Below are 19,858 nucleotides of genomic sequence, written 5' to 3' on the forward strand. Positions count from 1 at the left end.
AAAAACATAGAGGGGCCTGTGGGTCTGTCTGTGTTCATCCAAGTGCTGAAAGGCAGGTGGGCGTTCGTGGGACTCACAACTGGGTGCGGAATTGGGAGGTTTCCTTTTGCAGCGTGGCCTCAAGGCCAACAAATGCTGGAGCGGGAAGGGTCTAGGCCCTCCTGCAGGGAAAGATGGCTCAAGGAAGCCCCCCCCCATCACCCCAATCCTTCTCTCCCCACCAAATAAAAGGACTAGCTCCTCACCTGGGCTTGGTCTCCCCCTAGCCTCCACCCAGGCTGAGATCTACAAGGGTGGGAGTGGGGTAGCTTGCCTCGTGATGGGGGAGGGAAGTCTGGCCTCCTGGCTGTGCGTGTTGGCGGGGAGAGGGGATGGTTGAAATTCTGCTATCTAGGTAGGGGAAGACCGACTCTGAGGGGAGGACCAAGCCAGAGCCCCTGTCTCCCTCTCATTGCCCAAGGGAGATAGGGCCTCTTGGGTTGGGGGGTGCTAACCGCTTGCCTGGGCCTTGGGGGGACTGCAGGGTTCCATGTTCCATAGGCTCCCCGCAGAGCGCAGCCCCCGAGGGAAGGCTCAGCCTGAACCCAGCCTGGATAGACACAAGGGAGAGGAAGCTGAGAGCCGGGAGAGGACCAGTGAAGACAGGGAGGAGGGGGACCTGGCTCCTCTCGCTCAGAACTGGGAGGCGCTGCTGGGGTCGCACTGCAGCAGACGCACGATGGACGGGTCGCTTTTGGCCCCGCGGATGAACTCCTCCAGGGACAGCTTACCTGCAGGGCGAGGGGAACAGTGACCGGGGCGAAGGCGGCGGTGAAGCGCAGGGAGGCGGAGCAGAGCGGCGGGAGGGGAAGGGGAGTGGGGCCCCCCCCAGCCCCGCCCCTGCCCCTCACCGTCGTTGTTCGTGTCCATCTGGCGGAAGATTTTCTCAGTCCTCTTTTCCGGGGTCGACTCGTCCTCCGGCATCTTCATCACAGACGAAACCATCTTGTAAATGGCCTGGGGGTCGGGAGGGGAAGGCAGGGAATGAGAGGGGGCTGCCTGAGCTCCGCACCCCATCCTTCAAACGCCCCCAGGTACGCCGACGATTGTGGCTCCCGCCAGGGTGAGGTGGAGAGGCGGAGGGAAGCGGGGGATCCAAGGAGTGCCATGGAAGGTTTCCCAGAGGAGAGGCTGTTGGAGTTGCCCCTGACCAAGTTCCCTGGCAGCGCTAGGTGGGAAAGGAATTGCTGATCTGCGTATACGAAGGCCCCACAGCGGGAAACTCTGAGTGGGCGCGGAAAACTGGGGGGTGGCTGAGTGCAGGGGGTGAATAGAGATGTTGGAAGACATCGGGGTCGTAGGTTCCGAGGTAAGTACGGGGTTAGCGGGCTTCTCGGAAACTCCAGGCGGCCAGCGCACGGTGACCCACCGAGGGAGTTGAGCTGAGGTTAGCACTGAGCTGCAGTGCTACTGTGGGCCGATAGGGGGCGCGGGCCGCACTGAGGGCTGAAAGGCCCGAGACTGCCGGGTCCAGAGGGGGCGGGGAATGTTATGCAAATAAACGCAAATAAGCATCTGCCGGGGTGGGGACAACCTGGGCTCTACAGGGCCCACGGCTGCAGTCGCCAGGTGCAGGAGCTCCGGAGGCGGCACGAAGGAGGGTTTTTGCGCTAAATGTACACAGAGAACGTGGGGCTTGGCCAGTGGGATAGGCTGGGTCCTGGAGCTCAAGGACCAGACCGATCCTCTCAATCTTTCAGCTTTTTGCTTCTGAAACCGCCTCCAAGAAACCTGCTTCCCTTCTCCCATACCATAAATGTACCCCGCCTCAGATCCGGCTTTAGCCTCCACACTGGTCTCTTCCAGCCTCATTTTCATGGGTCTGTCCCCCACGCCGCCTCTGAAAGCTCTTTCTAAACACAGATTTCCACCACCACGTCCACAGCCCAGCGGGCCGCCCCCTCCACACAGCCCGCCCTCCAGACCTGCCAGGCACTCAGTTCCTTCTGGATGCTGCCCCACGCTTCTTCTGCTGCCTCCCGCTCCTCCCTGTGGCTCAGTTTACATGGCGCTTTCTTAGGGAGTCCTTCTCTGATCCAAGCTGGGTCAGGGCCCATATGCTAGCACAGAACCTCCTGGGCTTTTCCTCTGGGGACACCTCTCTGGAAGTAATTACGCCTTTGTTGGATTGTCCCTAGTCCCCAACATACAAATGAGGATAATGGACATCTAGTTAGTGCCTATATCCCCAGAACTTAGCACAGTGCCTGGCATCGGGCAGGAACTTCCCTTTGAAAGCCATTGGCACCTTCCACTGATCTCTGTACCAAGTCCAAACCTCTTGGCCCCTGGCACTCAAAGTTTTCACATTCTGGTCCCTCTGAGCCCTACGCTATCAGTCCTTTCTGGTAGGTGATTCTGCCACAACTAAACACCCCTGCACCTTTCAAGTTTCCTGGCATTTACAGCCTCTGCCTAGAACAGTAATACTAGCTACCATTTATTAGGCACCTACTGTGTGTCAGGTACTTTACATGCATTATTTCTAAACCTCACAACAGCCCTGAAAAGTATGTATCATGATTCTCATTTTCCAGATAAGAAATAGAGGTTCAGAAAGGGAACTGATGGCAGAGACTAGATTAGAACTCACTCCCTCTTGGAGTGGTGATGAGCAGAAGGGGCTTTGAAATAAGGTGGACGTGGAGTGGGATCCTAGTTCCAGTAATTACTTCCTGTATAGCTTTGGACAAGTACTTAACCTCTGTGAGCCTCAGTTTCCTCTTCTGTAAAATGGGGGCAATCATATCTCCCTCATGAGGATATTGTCTAGCAGATTAAATGAGATAATGTGTGTAGAACAGTGACTGGCTAGAGTAAGTAGTCCATAAATAGCAGCTTGTATAATAATTATTACTCATCCACCACATCCTCAGTTCTTCCCCAACCTTCAGTCCCCTGAACTCCCAGGTGTCATATATATACCTCTGTCACCAAGCTGGTCAGTGTGGCCTGCCAACCAGAGTGGGAGCCCCAAGCAGCCAAGGTGTAGTTTCTCCCCTTTTAGTGTGCTCACCTCCTGGCCACAAGGCAGGGTCTTGAGAAGGATTGAGCCAGTGACTTAGTGAATGTTCCCCTTGTGACAACTCAACTCATGGGCCTCCTAATTAATTGTCTGGAATTGCTGCTCACTCATTGTTTCACTGGAGCCAACTTGTAATTAATCAGCCACTGCGTTTTGCAGAGCTCAGTCTGCACTCGCCGTCTGGGACTGACTGATGGGCTGTGGTAAGGGAAACCAGGCCCCAGACAGCAGCGGCCAGCCAGGGGTTCCCGAGGATGCCCAAGGAATGGGACTGGCTGGCACCTCCAGCAGGGCTGAAATTTACCAGTATATACCAGTGCAACCACACTAAGTGGTAAAACATGATCACCCCTCCACACTGGTTGGTATCCAGTTGCTGCCCAATCCCTGAGTAATCCTCCACCACCCTGGCTACCCCAATCCTTCCAGCAGAACCCCCAGCACTCCCTGCTACCCATCAACTAGAGATTCAATGCCTGGCCCAAGGGAGTCATTGACAAACATAAAGGCTTTCCCCTCGTGACAGGCATAGAGAGGGCACCACATCGCAAGGCAGCCCATTCTACTCTAGCTGGAGGGAGTAGATCCAGACCCTTAGTGACAGAGAAGCCAAAGAGTCCGTAGGGGCTAGATGAGTTGGAAGTGGGGAGCAATCAGCAGAGCTGAGGGATAAAAAGAGGAAGGGTTCAGAGAGACAGAAGGAAAGGGAGCAAGAGCTGCGCAGAGCTGGGCAGACGGTTACTCAGGGTACATTCCAAGGATGTTGAAAAGGCCATTCTGGCAAGAGCAAAGAATGTGCCGGGGAGAGAATAACAACAGTTACCAAGTACCCGTTACATGCTGGGCTGCCAGAGTGCCTATCCCACTTTATATCTATAGTAGCCTTGAGAGTTAACATCCTCACTTTACAGGTGAAAAAATAAAAGTTCAAGAAAATAGTGAACAAGGAACTGGATAGGTAGAAATAGAACCAGAGCCTTGATGGTCTTTAATGCTGGACTGAGGGGATGGATACTCTAGAAGCTTTTTGAGGTAAAGCTAACATGTCATGCTTAAATTTGTATTAAAATGGTATTCATATCAGGTCCTTAAATCTCCCTGTATGATCAGAATCACCATCCCTCTTTTTCAGGTAAGCAATCTAAGAGTTAAGGCCAAGAGGCAGCTCTGAGTGGTGCTTGAGCTTCACCCCACTTATATGCTGTGTGACCTTGAACAAGTCACTTCACCTCTCTGAGCCTCTTGAGGTTGTTGTAAAGATGCACTGAGATCATGGCTATAAGCATCTCACTCAGCATGAGGCTCTTAGTGGGCCTTCAATTAATTAGTTGGAATGTGGCTGAGTATCCAGATGGAATGTGGACCATGAATCCAGGTGGCCCACTCACAGGCTGTGTGGCCGCGAGCAAATGTCTTTACCTCTCTGAGCATTTGTTTTCTCTTGAGTAAATGAGGATCAATAAAACATAACTGACCTGCACTCTGCAGAAATGTCAAATCTTGAAAGACAAAGACTGAGGAACTGTTACAGACAAAACGGGACTAAAGAGACATGAAAACAAAATGCAATGCGTGATCTTAGATCAGGGCAAAAAGAACATTATGAAGACATTTGGCAGAACTGGAATATGATCTCTAAGTTAGATAATAGCATTGTTTCTATGTTGAATGTCCTGACTTTGATAATCATATTATAGATTATGTAAGAGAATGTCCTTGTTCTTAGGAAATATATCCTGATGTATTCAGGGGTAAAGGGTCAGAACAACAAAACACACACACACACACACACACATAATGATAAAGCAAAAGCGGTCAGTGTTGATCGGTGAATCTGGGTAAAGGGTATACCAGGGTTTACTTAACTTTTCTTTAAATTAGAAAGTATTTCCTAATAAAGAGTTTTTTAAATAGGCTGTAAGAATAGCACCTGCCACTGCCTACGTAGCCACAAGGGCTGTCAAGAGGATAAAAAGGGATGGTGCGTGCAAGCTGCTGGGCCCTGCACCTGGCATTCGCAGGGGCCCAGGGGCCCACCTGCACAATCTCGAGCATCTCCTCACGGCTGATGTAGCCGTTGCCGTCCAGGTCATACATGCTGAAGGCCCACATGAGCTTCTGCTCCAGGCGGCCACGTGAGGTCACACTCAGCGCGATGATGAACTCCCGGAAGTCGATGGTGCCGTCGCTGTTGGTGTCGAAGGTGCGGAAGACGTGCTCAGCGAACTTGGAGGCGTCACCGTAGGGGAAGAAGTTGGCGTAGATCTTCTTGAACTCGTCCACGTTGAGGATGCCTGTGGGGCAGTCCTTGAGGAAGCCCTTGTACCACTCCTGCAGCTCCAGCTCCGAGAACTCCGTGTTCTCCCGCAGGTCCTGCAGCATCTCGGGCCGCAGCTTGCTGTTCTGCTTGCCCATGGCCACCGAGCTGAGTCTTACCTGGGTCCCCAAGAGAGTCAAGGGATGGAGAGGAGAGGTCAGGCCCTCCTGGTCCCTTGACACCACTCCAGGAGGGCCCCCAGACACTAGCCACCCCAGCCTTTCTTTTGATCCAGTGAGAGAGAGGATGTGGCCCAAGGTCATGCAGCCCACACCCAGGCATCCTGCCTCTGTGACAGGCTCCACGCCATTTCCCCAGACCTTACACTTCCCCAAGGAAAGGCCTGAAGACAGAGGAAGGGAAGGGGCTTACATTTACCAAGGCTCTTCTCAAGGCCAGCCACTGAGCCTTCACAGATATACACCATTTCACCCTCACAAAATGAAGCCTGGGGATTAGACCCATTTTACCGACTAGAAGACAGGATCAAGGAAGTGAGGTGACCTGGTTCAAGTTATACAGCCATGGGGTGACAGGACTGACTCCCAGAGTTGCCTAGGGAGGCGCAGAAAGGCCTTCTGGCCCTCCTCCCTCCCACCCACTGCCCCCTCATTGTCTCACATATGCCTGATTACCACGAACTACCCCTGCAGCCCATTCATTGGCCTGTTCTCCCACACACTTGTGCCTGACAGGAGGTTGCATAAGGTAGATTTTGGCCTGGGCTCCAGAGTCAGACCACCTGAGTTTCTTTTCTTTCTTTCTGTTTTTTAAAATATGTTTTTATTGATTTCTAGATAGAGAGGAAGGGAGAGGGAGAGAGAGAGAAACATTGATGAAAGAGAAACATTGATAGGCTGCCTCCTGCACGCTCCCTACTGGGGGTGGAGCCCACAACCCCGGGATGTGCCCTGACCAGGAATCGACCTGTAACCTCTCGGTGCATGGGACAACACTCAATCCACTGAGCCACACTGGCCCGGCCAGACCACCTGGGTTTAAATCCCAGCTCTGCCTCTTACCAGCTATGTGACCTTGGTCAATTTCCTTAAACTCTTTCTGCCTCATCTGTAAAGTGGGGATAATAGTACCTACCTCATTATTGTTGTGGAATTAAATTAGTTAATACATGTGAAGCATTTATAATGATGCCTGCATATATAAGTGTTACATAAGTGTTAAATAAATAAAAATTATTTGCATGTATTAGATGCCACAAGACTCATGCACAACAATGCACAAAGAAATACATACTGACACACGCTACACAGCTCACCAAATCCACATGGGTGTCCCATGTCACTCACACACCAGCCCACACCCACCCATGGGTCACCATGCCTTCACACACGGCAACATTCTCTTTGCTCTACAACTTACATGTACGGACACAGGCACCACACACGCAGAACTCCCATACCCTGTGCATCAAGACACACCAGCCCACGACCCCACATGTCTTACACATGTCATCATAAGCCAACTCCCATGCTGACACTTCTCACATGACCAGCTGCATGTGGGACCCTCAGGCACACTTGCTGTCTTTCTCTTCCCAGGGGTGCTGCTAGGTCCCAGGAAAGGGAGCTGCAGCCCTTCTTAGACCTACAAGGGGTCCCTATTCCAGGAAGACCTACAGCCAGCCAACTCATCCCCAACACTTACCTTTCCTGTAGTCTAGAAAGGTCCCCTCAGTGCAGAAGCTTAGAGTGTGGAGGGCTAAGGGGGCGGCAAGGAGAGAACAGCCAAGCAGTTCTGAGCAATGATATGGGATGTGTGCTGGTGAATCTTCCCCAGCTTGGGGCTGTGAGGGTGAGAGGGTTCCTTGTGTGTACATTTGCACAAAGCTCTGTGCATATGTGGGTGAGCATGTGTGTGAGTGCATGTGCTCATGCATGCATGTGTCCCTGGTTTCAGCATTGCATTTGTCTCCCTACGTGTTTCAATACATATCTATGCATGTGCATATCTGTGCATGTGACTAGGTATGCACCCATCACAGTATGAGGGGGATGTGCCTGTGTGGCCATTGGGGACCTGTGCATGTTCTCAGCAGTGTCTCATATGCATGTTTCTTTAAGTTGGTCACCCTTCTTTCTAAATCAGCCTCTTCTGCCCCAAGCTGAGAACCCACAGAACAAGTGTGTGGGAGGGGACTGAGGAAATGTGTGGGGCTGGGGTAACAGAGTGTGTCCCTTAGTCCCTTCCTCAAGGTCCAAGGAACTGGGTCATCAGGGCGGGGGTAGAAAGATGCACCGGGCAAGAGAGATCTTCCAGTGCCCCTTCTTCCCTGCCACCCTCAGAGTTGCCCCTCCCGGTTGGAAGACTTGGAACTGAGGGTGGTTGAAGATTCCGCTGTCTTGCAAAGACCCCCTAGTCATCAAAGTGAGAAGAACACACAGCTTGACCTGAGAAACCTGCCTGGGAGACCCTCCCTGAACCTCTCCCTACCTCTAGCCCTGAGCCCCCGCCTCAATCAATCCTTCCAGCACCCGAAGAGCGCGGGGTGAGTGGCCCCTCCTGGAGGAGGCGCTCTGAGGCGGACGAAGCAAGACTCCTCCGGGCTGGCCACTCGGAGGTCAGGACCCTGGAGAGCTCCGCGCGTTTTCTCGGTGGAGCCCCCACTCCCTGCGCACCGCGAGGGAGGATTCCCGGGAGGCGCGGGAGCGACGGGGTTGGAGAGCCCTGGACGTGGCCCTCTCCCTTCGGCATGCCCCCTCCCCGCATCCCCCAGCCCCGGCCAGAGCGGCCCCCACTCACCCAGCGACGCGGAGACACCGACTGCGCAGGGACGACGGTGCTGCTGCGGCGCGCGGCGACAGAGGCGGCTGGAGGGGCGGGCGGGGGGCGGGGGGAGGGACTGCGAGGGAGACGCCCCGCAGCGTTCGCTTCGAGTTCCTCCCCTGGAGGGGTCCGGGTTCCTCCCTTTCCCCTCCAGCCCTGGGGGTGGGGGGAGCGATGAACTAGGCTCCGCCCCGCCCCTGCCCGGGAGAGGGAAGGGGACGTCTTCACTTCCCCGCCCCCCTCACGAGGGAGCACCTGCCGGGCTTGGAGGATCGGGGTCCCATCTCTTTAGCATCTCAGCTCAGGTAGCCTGAATGGGGTGGCCGGAGGTCAGTGCCCAGACATTCCTTTCCTAAGCCAGGCAGCCCCCTCCCTTCTCCTACCCCCTCCCCCCACCCCGCCCCCCGGGCCGCTTCAGTGCCTTTCTTCCCCATCCCTACCAGGCTGCGGAGCTGCACGTCGAATCTGGGTCCTGTGGTGCGGTAATTGCCCTCGCTGACCCCGCGCCTCAATTCCGGAACTGAGCTGAGGTTCTTGGGAGAGGGGGCCGCGCCCACTTTAGCAGTCCTTGAGGTCTTCCAGGGCTAGGCACGCCCTCTACCCCACCTCCGCCTTACAGAGCAGAGCACACCCCCATCCCCTGCCCGCCACTCCGGATCTTACTCGGGAGACCCCTCTCAGAAGGAATCCCACCTCCCAACATTGATCTAAAGTGCTCTCCCACTCACTGCTCCCCCATCAAGGAAACCCCTGCCCCCCTCTCAGCCTCTGCCTGTGAAGGCTGGGGAGCATCGATCTCCAGCCTGGGGGCTTCTGAGGTGCATGGGCCCAACCTCAGCAACAATCCTCATATCCTGAGCTCGAATGTTGTCCTTCCTCCATCTCTAGGAGGTGGTCCTTAGTGTTCCCACTTCACAGATGAGGAAACAGGTTCAAATGGGGTTAAATGATTGTCTCAGTGTCTGACAGCTAGTGAGTTGAATCCCTGTGCCCTCAGCCATTCATTGCACATATTTATCAAGCATTAGTTCTGTGCCCTGCACTGTTCTCAGCAGTGGGGTTACAGGAGTGGACAGTAAATAATGGACACAATATATAAGTCAAATCTATAGCGGGTTAGATAAGTGTTAAATTGAGATCGGCGTGCAGAGGTTGGGATGGAGGCAGTGCTTCATGCCAAGGACTTTAGGTTTTATTCCAGGTGACATGGGAAATTCTTGGGGCTTTGAGCAGAGTGAGAGGGTCTGACTCCCAGGTAAAGTTTACTCAGGCATTCTGTCAACAGACTTTGAGGACTGGGGGCTACCGTGGGAGCAAGGGGCCAACTCAGGGTGAGAGATGACCAGGGTGGCATAGATGGAGCTGGCTTCCGGAGGTACTTTGAAGGTGGGCGGACTGCATCTGTCTTCGGACTGGACAGCTCCTCCCAATTCTGTGGCAGCAGCTGGGGCCCTCCTGGCTCCCCAGGGCTTAGACCAAATCTCCATCTCCAGGTTCCCAGACCAAGCTGATCAGGTGGTCAAAGTCTCCTTAAGTCCCTCCTGCTTGAGGGCCAGCAGGGAGGGGAGGTCTCAAGCAGAGGAGCTGGGGAGCCAGCCTGTGGAAGACGAAGGGCAGCCGGGCCCCAGAACACCAGTTCCTCTGTGTGCCTTGGCGCTGCTGTTGGGACCCCTGGTGGAGGCGTGAGAGACGCCAGACATGCGTGGGTGGTTCCCAGCTGCCTCCTGCGTGAGGACCTGGGAGTGGGGAGAGACTTACTGCTCAGCCCCTCCTCAGGCCCCTTGAGTGACAAGCTCTCTCCCACTAGGCCAGGAGGGCCTACTGTACTGGGGCAGGGAGAGGGGCCGCCCTGCCTCACTGCCTCAGGCCGTCCTCCTCCTCCCCCTTTTTCTCCCGCCTGCCTGAAGCCAGAATCTCCCCAGTCTGCTCTAGATCCTCTTCCCCATCAGATGGGTCTCAGTTTACCCTCACATGGCCTGCTCTGCCACTCTGCATCCTCCCTCTTCCCTGCCCCAGCTTCATCTTGCCCAGGCTGACTCCGCAGCTCAGCCCCTCAGGCACCTACTTCTCTTAGCCCCATTGTTCTCCTGAGGGTGATTGCAGCCCTGCCCTCAGGACCCCCAGTCTACATCCTGCCTCCCCATCTGGAGCTCCTGAAGGCAGGACCGTGGCTTTTCCTCACCCTGTGTACCCCATCTCCCTCCCTTTGACTGTCCCTGCACCTCAAATGAGTAGGTAGATCTGGAGGCAGAGTTTGGGCCCTGGTAGGTGCAGCTGGTTATCTCCCAGCAGCCGCCTCTCCCCTCCCAGGGGCCTAAGAAGCTCTGGCATACACAGATGAGGCCCCAGCGGCCCTGGAACCCTGCCGATGTGCCTTCTATGAAGGCCTTTTGCAGGGGTGGGGATGGGGGTGTCTTTTCTGATGATGCTTAGCTCCCTCCCACCCCAGACTGAGGCATCTAGGAGGGAGAAGAGGCTCGTCTTAGGGTAGATGTAGAGGGTGGTTGTGAAGAGAACTGAGCGGTGGGCATGGTCCGTGGGAGACAGAAGAGAGGGCAGGTCCAGAGGAGGGCACCTCCCAGCATCTGACCAGTGTGGTGAGGGGTGGCTACCCTCCCCTAGCCCTAAAGAGGAACAGACCAGCCCCCAGGATGCCAGAGAGAGAAGCAGGGGGGGATGAGTGGAGAGAGGACCCCTTAGCTCTGAGCACTTACTGTATGCAGAGTGCTTTGTGTTACCTCATTTGATCGGCACTAATCGTGAGGAATCACTAGTATCACTGCCATTTTACAGATGTGGAGACTGAGGCTCCTGAGAAGTGAAATCACCTGTCTAAGGTAATACTGCAAGAAAGTAACAGTGTCTGCATTTGAATCCAGGTCTGTCTGACTCAGGAGCCCAGGCTCCCCCTAGAAGCCTCTCAGTGAGGTAGATGGAGGTAGCCCCTCCTCATCCCCTCAGAGGTCCAGCCCCCACCCTCCCTCTTTGGTCCCAAATGGTTTGGAAAATCCTGATGGGAGCAGATGGTGGGGACAGATGGAGGGAAAAGCATCTCGGGGCTGAATTACAAAAACAAACACTGATAAAGTGATTAAAGCCTCCAGCCATCCTTTTCCAAAGGGCCCCGCCTGCCCCAGCCTGGAACACAGTGGGCCCTGTGGTAGGACCTGGGGTCTCCGGGATGCCTGGCATCTTAGCCCAACTGATCCCAGCTTCTGCCCACCCCCCGCCGCCGGGGACCACCCCCGGACCAGAGCCCAGGTGGTACAGCTGCCAGGAGCACAGCCTGGGCCTGGCTGTTCCCAAGGAAGCTGGGCCAGGAGGAACAGAAGGGGGCGGGGGCGGGCGTGCTGGGAAAGTCCCGGGAGCCGGGACTGCAGACCTGAATTTCAGGGTGAGAGGGGCCTTGTGATGGAGCTGGGGTCCCTTGGGTGAATCTTGTTTATAGACGGGGCTCAGAGCTGCTGTGCCTGCCCAGGTCACACAGCGGCCCTGTAGCTCCCACGGAAGGGCGCAGACCCTGACCCACCACCCACTCCCATGGTGGAGACGGGCAAGGCCCTGGAAATTCAGTTGGTTCCTTCATCTGTAACATGGAAAGGATAATAAAAGCCCCCCGCCAAGGGTTGTTGTGAAGGAAGATTAAGTGAGAGAAAACCTGTGAAGTTCGACACAGGGCCTGCATACAGTCTGAGGGATCAGGAAGGTGGTTGGAGATGGTCTCTCTACAGAACAGAAGTTTGGGCTCGAAGATTCTGCTTGCAGAGTCCCAGGAGCTGCCGGGCTCTGAGCAGAGGGAGGGATGCGATGCCCCCAGGAAGAGCACTGATCCCCAAGAAAGCAGCTGATCTCTCTGCCAAGCCAAGATTCCAAGAGAGAACAGGGCTGCATCGTTGCTGGTCCCTCTGTATGAGAGTACAGGCTTTATAGGACACGGACCCAGGTTAAGATCCTGGGGCAGCTTCTTCCCAGCTTTGCAGACACAGGCAAAAACAACCCCTCTGACCCTCTGTCTCCTTCTCAATCAAGTCCGCATTTCCAGCTGCTTCCTGGACTTGTTCCCAGAAGCCCACAGTCACGTTGGACCAAATCCAGTCAATATCCAACTCATCACCTCCCACCCCAGCCTGCCCTGTGCCTGGATCCTCCTCCATCCATCAGTCAAGCCCAAGCCTCCACCCAATCCGGGTCCGTCACCTCCACACCCGCCTCTTTCCCCAGTCAGCCCTTTTTGCTAGAGGATGTCTCTCAGGCCTGCCCTGTTCTCCCCCCACCACCTCCCCTGCCCCTCTGCCTTGTCAGATGGCCCTGTACTGCCACTCTGGCCCCCCCACCTTCTGCGTCTCTAAATCAAGTCCCTTCTTCTCTGCTTAATAACCTTCGATGGATCCCCAGTGCCTACCAGAGTAAGTGGACAGTTGAGGCTCTCGATGACATGTCCTACCCCACACCTCCCACCTCAGTCTTACCCTCCACCTTCCCTTAAGCTCCCCACCAGCCCAGCACCTCCCTCGACCAGATGGCCAGGATCTCTCCAACACTGGAAAGGGGGATCTGGGGCCAAGGCTGGGGAAAGTGGGCTCCCTGACCCTCATATCCTTGCGTATGGCTTTTAAATTGGAGCGGGTAGTACGTGATGCAGGCAGCCGGAGTCATGTCTGAGCCAACCCTTGCCTGCAACAAGAATCCCTCTTCCCTCTGCTGGTGAAAGCAACTCTTAGCTGGAAGGGCCTCTGGCTCAGCCAGAGAGGGATAGTGACTTGCCTGAGGTCGCCCAGCCAGGCTCACTCTTTTATCCCTTCCCCTAATCAGAAGTGACCACTCCGCAGCTCGTCTGACAGATAGGCATTTGGATCTTTCTTTCACAGACCCATTGCTGGGGGGTTCGCTCCTGTCTGTCCTGGTCTGTCTCTGACCGGTTACAATCTTTCCTGGGTTCACAGCAAATGGAAGTGGAACAAAGGGCAGGAGGCTGAGTGTTTACTTGTAACTTTATTTTTTTTAAATATATTTTTATTGAATTTTTAGAGAGAGAAAGGGAGAGAGACATAAACATCAATATGAGAAACATCCATCGGCTGCCTCCTGCACGCCCCCTACTGGGGATCGAGCCTGAAACCCGGGCATGTGCCCCGACCAAGAACCTTTCAGTCCTTGGGGCGACGCTCAATCCTCTGAGCCACACAGGCCAGGCTTCACTTGTAACTTTAGACACAGTTCTGTCTGGATGGGTTACAGCCTGCATGCAGGACATTTGAGACTTGAGTCAAGACCTTATAAAGAAGTTCTTCCTGCCCTGGCCGGTTTGGCTCAGCGGTTAGAGCGTCGGCCTGCGGTCCTGAGAGACCCGGGTTCAGTTCCCGCTAAGGGCACGTGCCTCGGTTGCAGTTTGTTCCCGGCCCTGGTTGGGTCGTGTGGGTGGCAACCACTCGACATGTCCCTTTCACGTCGATGTTTCTCTCTCTCTCTCTCCCTCCCACACTCTATCTGAACAAAAAATAGAAAAAATGTCCTCGGGTGAGGATAAAAAAAAAAAGAAGTTCTTCCTAAACTGAGACCTGCCTCCCAGAAGCCTTTTTGCAGCCCCGCTCTGCCCTGGGGGTGAAAGTGGCAGCCAGTGCCCATGGCCCCAGGTGACTCTCCTCCCAACTTGCTCCTCACAAACCAGAACAGTGGTTGGAATCCCCAGTCACTCTGGGCTCCTGTGGTGCAGGGCTGGGCGGGGGGAGGGGCAGCAGACCTGACCCATCACTGGCCAGCTACGCCCTCCCAGAGCTTCAGTTCTGCTGTGAAATGCCTCCTTCCCAGGGCTGCTGTGAGGCGCCCCGGAAGACACTATGGGGCATAGTGCACATGGAGGAGGCTGCTTGGTGACCCTCATACAGCCTTGAGGGCAGGTGCCCCAGGGAGAGGAAAGGTAACATCCTAGCTCAAGGCTTCTGCTGGCACCCGCTTTATCCTCATTTTACGGAGGGGGAAACTGAGGCACAGAGATCAAGTTACCTGCCTGAGACTGCATGGGGTTAGAGCCAGATCCAAGATGCGACCCAGATATTTCTTGAGCCCTTTCCAGGGAGCCAGGAGCCTTGAAGAAGTGAGGATTTCCCTGAGGGTTCAGAGGGACCCAGAGTCCCAGAACCTAACCCCCAGGGGCCGAGGTTGCCATATCCCCGGGGCCTTCATGCTTCTGATCTCTCTCTCTTGCCTGGGAAGACTGGGTCAGCTTCTCATTTCCGGCACCTTAGGTTCTCCCTGAGGCTGGGGATTGCCTCTTTGTTTCCATAGTAACAGTGAACACAGGGCCCTCCTGACTCAGTGCAGAAATACCGCACCGGGACCTGCGAGTACGCATGTGCCCAGGGATTCCCTGGATGGCCAGCATGAGGTACATGCATGCATATACAAGCACACTAACACCTCTACATATGTGTGCATGCCCAATGCATGTGTATGTGCACACCCACGCCCCCTTGTGAACACACATGCACACTCTTGCACATGCATGATGAGAAGTGGGTCAGGACATCATCCTTTCTGACATGACCCATTCCCACAGCCACCCTGGCTGCTCAGATGTAGGAAAGGTCTTGGGAAAATGAGGGACTACGCTTTATGATAACATCCACTGTTACATTGATAGATGTTTCTTACGTGCCCAGGGCTGCATTTCCTTTCCACATATAACACAATGCCACTTTAAGATAAGTGCCCAGTGAGGAAACACACTCAAAGAGGTAGAGTGGTTTGTCTCAGGTCACACAGTTGGCATGGCCAAGCCAAGATGTGAGCCCAGGACTGTTTGGCTCCTGCTCTCTCCACCAGACCCTTCAATGCCAGACCCATAAGCACTCACCTGGGACCATCAGATGAGAGGCCTGGCGCAGGTGGGCCCGGAGCTCCGGCCTCCCAACTAGAATGCCTGGGTTCCTGGACTTGTGACTCTGGGTCATCAGATTTTCTCTCCGGCCTCCTACCATTCCTGAGACTGAGGAGTGAAGGGAGGTCCAGAGGACAGCAGGGGCTTTCCTTCCACTTATTTCTTCCAAGTTGGCCGAGAAGGAACTTTGAACAGCAAGAGCAAGACCCACCCACTGGGAATCTCCTGCTGGTGAAGCCACCTGGGTTCACTTGTGAGCTCCCTGCCCTTACTGCAAAAGCAGGAATCCAGATGTCGGGGTTCAAGCTCATGGGTCTTTCAGGCAGAGCCTGAAGCCAGAAGCTAGGCCGAGCAGGGAGGTGGACAGGGGTATGTCTTCCAGGAGGCAGCTTTCACCAGAGGATGATCTGACAGTGAAAACATGCTGCTGGAAGGTAGTGAGCTCCCTGTCACCGGAGGCATCCCAGGTCAATAGGCCCTGGACGCTGCTGGGTTAAGAAATTCAAAATAAACTGTGATTGAGTCTGCATCATTATCATCATCATTGTCGTTGTCATCATAGCTACCACTGATTGGACGCCCTCTGTGTCAGGCACTTTAAGATACAACAGCCACCACTGCTAACAAAAATAGCAGCTCCTATGTATTGGGCCCCATATGCGGTTGATCTTCAATGATTGCTCACAGGACTCTGTGAATAACACGATTGTTAGACCCATTTACAGCTGAGGAAACTGAGGCTCTGAAAGGTTCACTGACTTGTGCACAGTGCAGCAGCAAGATTCAGGCTCTGCCTGGCTGCTGAGTCTGTGGTCAGCCCACCTGGGACCAGGCCAAGGGAGCAAAGCAGGAGGCAGGGCAGCCTCTCCCAGCTGAGTGCTCTGTCCCTGGAGCCTTTCCTGTTCTGGGCAACATTGGCTTCACTATGACCAAGGCGGGCGCCCTCTGCTGGCCATGTTCTGGCTCTGCAAAGCCACGTTCCTTCTGAGGGAAATCCTCTTGTACCTGGGATGTAGGAGCTGGGCGGGCCTTTCAGCCTTGGACCCTGACTTCAGATGGTGGTACCTGAGGTCACCCAGCCACTCAGGGGCTGAGGTTTGAGCCTAATGGCTGTCTAATTCCCAGGCTCTTGGCCTTCCACCCCTCCCTAGTGGGGAGGAGGTTTCGCTCCAGCTGCCCTCGCTTCCTGCCACACCCCTTCGACATCTGAAACAGGACCGATGGTCCCACTGCTCTTGAGGGATCTTGGAGACTGGTTTGTAGCCGAGATTCTGTCTCCAAAAGCAAAGATGGGGTCCAGGGCTCGAGGCAATTTGAGACATGGAGCTACCACTGACTGGCTGTGTGACATTAGGAAAGATTCTCAACCTTTCTGAGGGCTATCAGATGGAATTCTGTTCCTTTATAGATTCTGAAGAACTGAAGAAATTTGAGGAAATCTCCGTCACCCAATTGGAAGGTCTGTACTCAGCCTCCTTCCTCTCCCTTCTCATCTCCTTCCTCCCTCTACTCCCTTCCTCTCTTCCTCCTCTTTTCCAGCCCCCAATACCCCACTTCCACCACTCTGTGGTATGGATATTATTATTATTATCTTCCTTTTCAAGAGGAGGCATTTCAGGCTCAGCAAGGTAGAGTAACACCCAGCCAGGTGTCACTGGCTTAGCATCCTGACTTTGGAGAGCTTACCCTGCCCTGTTCCCTCTTCATCTTCTCTCTTCTCATTCACTGCATCTCACCCATCAGCTCCTCCTACAAAAAGTATCCCAAAGCCTTCATCAACTTCTCTCCCTGTCCTTGGCTACCACCCAGGCCAAGACCCATCATTTCTTTATGTTTTAATTTAACAATTTTTTAGAGGGGGGGAGGTAGGAGGAAGAGAGAGAGAGAGAGAGAGAGAGATTTTGTTCTTCCACTTACTTATGCATTCATTGGTTGATTTCTGTATGTGCCTGACCGGGGATTAAACCTGCAACCTTGACATACCAGACAACACTCTGACCAACGAAGCTACCTGGCAAGACCCATTATTTCTGGACAGGTGACTGTAGCAGCCCCCTCACCTCCTCACAGTTCATCTGACCCTGTTTTCTGTAGTCCAGTCCACACACTGGAGCAGGCACAGTGAGCCTTTTATTTTATGTAAATTAGATCACATCACATCTCTCTGAAGCTCCCCATTGCAAGTGTAATTAATCTAAATGCTTACAACCCTCCCTGCCCCAGGTCCTGTGCTATCTGCCCAGCCACCTTTATTTCCTTCTTCCTGCTCATGAAGTCCCAGTCTCACTGGCTTCAAGTTTCCTGAACATAACAAACTTATTCCTGCCCCAGGGCCTTTGCACTTGTGGTTCCTGTGGCTAGAGCACCTTTCCTATGTGTTATGCCTGCCTCCTTTTCTTTCTTTAAGTCTTAGCTCAGTTGTCACCCCCTCAGACCACACTACCTAACATTACCCCAACCATTCTCTACCACATCACCCTCTTTTTTCATCACCCTCTTTTTTCATAGCCCCTGTGAGTCTCTCCCACTAGAATGTGAAATCCACGGGGATGAGGGCCTTGGTTTACAGCTGTATCCCCAGGACCTTGCATAGCGCCTGGCACTTAGTAGGTGTTCAGTAAGTATCTGTTCAATGACTAAAGCCCTTCTTAGCCTTGACTTCTTTTGCAAGCTTGGAACAGTCAAACCAGACCTATGGTTCCCACTCCCATGTTCACAGCCAGCCTGACACCCTCCTCTGTGCCCCTGCTTCCCTCTCACGTGATTACTGCTCTCCCAGGCCTCAGGGTCAACTGTTCTTTTTCTCCTCTGCCCTTTTCCCCTCATTTGACTGATTCTCACGTGTCAGAAGTAATTTAGTTTAGGCAACACTTTCTCCCAGAAGCCCTCCATGCTTTCCTCTCAACTTAATGCTTACTTCTGGCCCCTGGAGATCCTTGGTGCCTTCTGGTTCAGAGGCCAGTCCCCACCCTGTATTTTAAGAGTGTCTCTCCTTCTGTACCATGGAAGGTCCTCAAGGGCTAGGACCAATCGGGTGCATCACTATGTCCTCTGCACTCATCTCCAGGCTGGCCGGGCACAGGTACTCAGAGAGCATTGAGCTGGGCTGGTCTCATCACTGCTGTGAGGGAGACTTTGGGGATTAAACAGGCCAGACCAGTGTCTTCCAGCCATATGACCCATGCAAGCCATTTCCTCTCTTTGAACTACATTTTCCTCACCTGTAAAATGGATATAACAATCCAGACTTCTCAGGGTTGAGAGGATTCAAGAAGCTTCCCTGGCCTGGCCTATGCGGCTCAGCAGGTTGAACATTGCCAGATGGACTGAGAGGTCCCGGTTCAATTCCTGGTTGGAGCATGTGCCCAGGTTGTGGGCTCGATCCCCAGTAGGGGGCGTGCAAGAGGCAGCCAATCGATGTTTCTCTTTCTTTCTTTCTTTCTTTCTTTTTTTTTTAATCCTCACCCGAGGACATTTTTCCATTTTTTTTGTTCAGGTAGAGTGGGAGGGAGAGAGAGGAACAGAGAGAGAGAAACATCGATGTGAAGGGACACATCGAGTGGCTGCCACCCGCACAACTGACCAGGGCCGGAGACAAACTGCAACCGAGGTACGTGCCCTTAGCGGGAATTGAACCTGGGTCTCTCAGGACCGCAGGCCGACGCTCTAACCGCTGAACCAAACCGGCCAGGGCTCTTTCCTTTTTTTTTAATCCTCACCTGAGGACACTTTTCCATTCTTTTATTCAGACAGAGTGGGAGGGAGAGAGAGAGAGAAACATCGACGTGAAAAGGACACATAAAGTGGCTGTCACCCACACAACCAACCAGGGTCGGGGACAAACTGCAATCGAGGTACATGCCCTTAGCGGGAACTGAACCCCCGGGTCACTCTGGACCACAGGCCCACGCTCTAACCACTGAGCAAAACCAGCCAGGACTCGATGGTTTGATGTTTCTCTTTCACATTGATTCTCTCTCTCTCTCTCTCTCTCTCCCTCCCTCCCTCCCTCTCTCTCTAAAAAAAAAAAAAATCAATAAAAACATATTAAAAAAAAAAAAAGGCTTCTCTGATATATGTGATGTGCCGGCATGTGGACAAGGTTGGGGGAGTGTTGGGTCCCTTCCCAGGTGTGGTCTGGACCCTGGGCTTAGCAACTGCTTCTGTGAGCAGTAAGCCCCCTCAAGCCCTCCAGGGAAGGAAAATGTATGTCTTCTAGTGAGACCTGGCCCTGGCCCACTGTCCTGGGACACCCTTAGAGGTGAAGAAAGGAGGTAGCCCTAAACTTGGAGCCACATAGCCAAATTTGAGACATGGCTCTGTAATTCACTGGCTGTGTGACCCAGGGCATGTCCCCACACATCTGTGAGCCTCGGCTTCCTGATGTGGAATGGGAGCTAATAACACATAGCCTAAGACTCAAGATTTCATGGACGAACAGCCAAGTTCTTAGTGGATGCTTGACTACTTTATCTCCAAAGCAATGTCCTGCCTTTCTCCTGATTCTTCCTGTAGTTTTGGAGGTATGTATCTAGGGGGCCCTCTAGATAGGGTCATGCCCATTTTAGGCGCCAAACAGTAGCCTTCCCATGGTTAGCTGGAATCTGGCTTAGGTGCCTGCAGCCTGGGTTAGGTGCTGGGACCCTGGGAAGCTCTAGACACGCAGGAGGATCCAACTGCTCGTGTCCTCACCAGGTGTCCATGTGTAAGTGACCAGTCAGCCTCCTAGGAGATGTCTGTGGAGTCCTCCAAATGAGATCAGTGCAGCTGGATCCCCACTCAGATCCTTGTTCATGTATTTATTCATTCTTCCACT

General features: G+C 53.8%; 1 protein-coding gene across 1 annotated transcript; it reads right to left on the bottom strand.

Moving 5' to 3' along the window:
- Positions 1-299: 299 nt before the first annotated feature.
- On the bottom strand, positions 300-8,179 carry HPCA (hippocalcin). Its single transcript, XM_036256636.1, has 4 exons — positions 8,142-8,179; positions 5,102-5,500; positions 891-996; positions 300-770 (listed from the first exon to the last, which is right to left on the bottom strand). The coding sequence occupies exons 2-4, from the start codon at positions 5,477-5,479 to the stop codon at positions 673-675; spliced, it is 582 nt and encodes a 193-aa protein (XP_036112529.1). The 5' UTR covers positions 5,480-5,500; positions 8,142-8,179; the 3' UTR covers positions 300-672.
- Positions 8,180-19,858: the final 11,679 nt, after the last annotated feature.

Source organism: Molossus molossus, unplaced genomic scaffold (assembly GCF_014108415.1).
Source record: "Molossus molossus isolate mMolMol1 unplaced genomic scaffold, mMolMol1.p scaffold_m16_p_12, whole genome shotgun sequence".
Taxonomy (NCBI): Eukaryota; Metazoa; Chordata; class Mammalia; order Chiroptera; family Molossidae; genus Molossus; species Molossus molossus.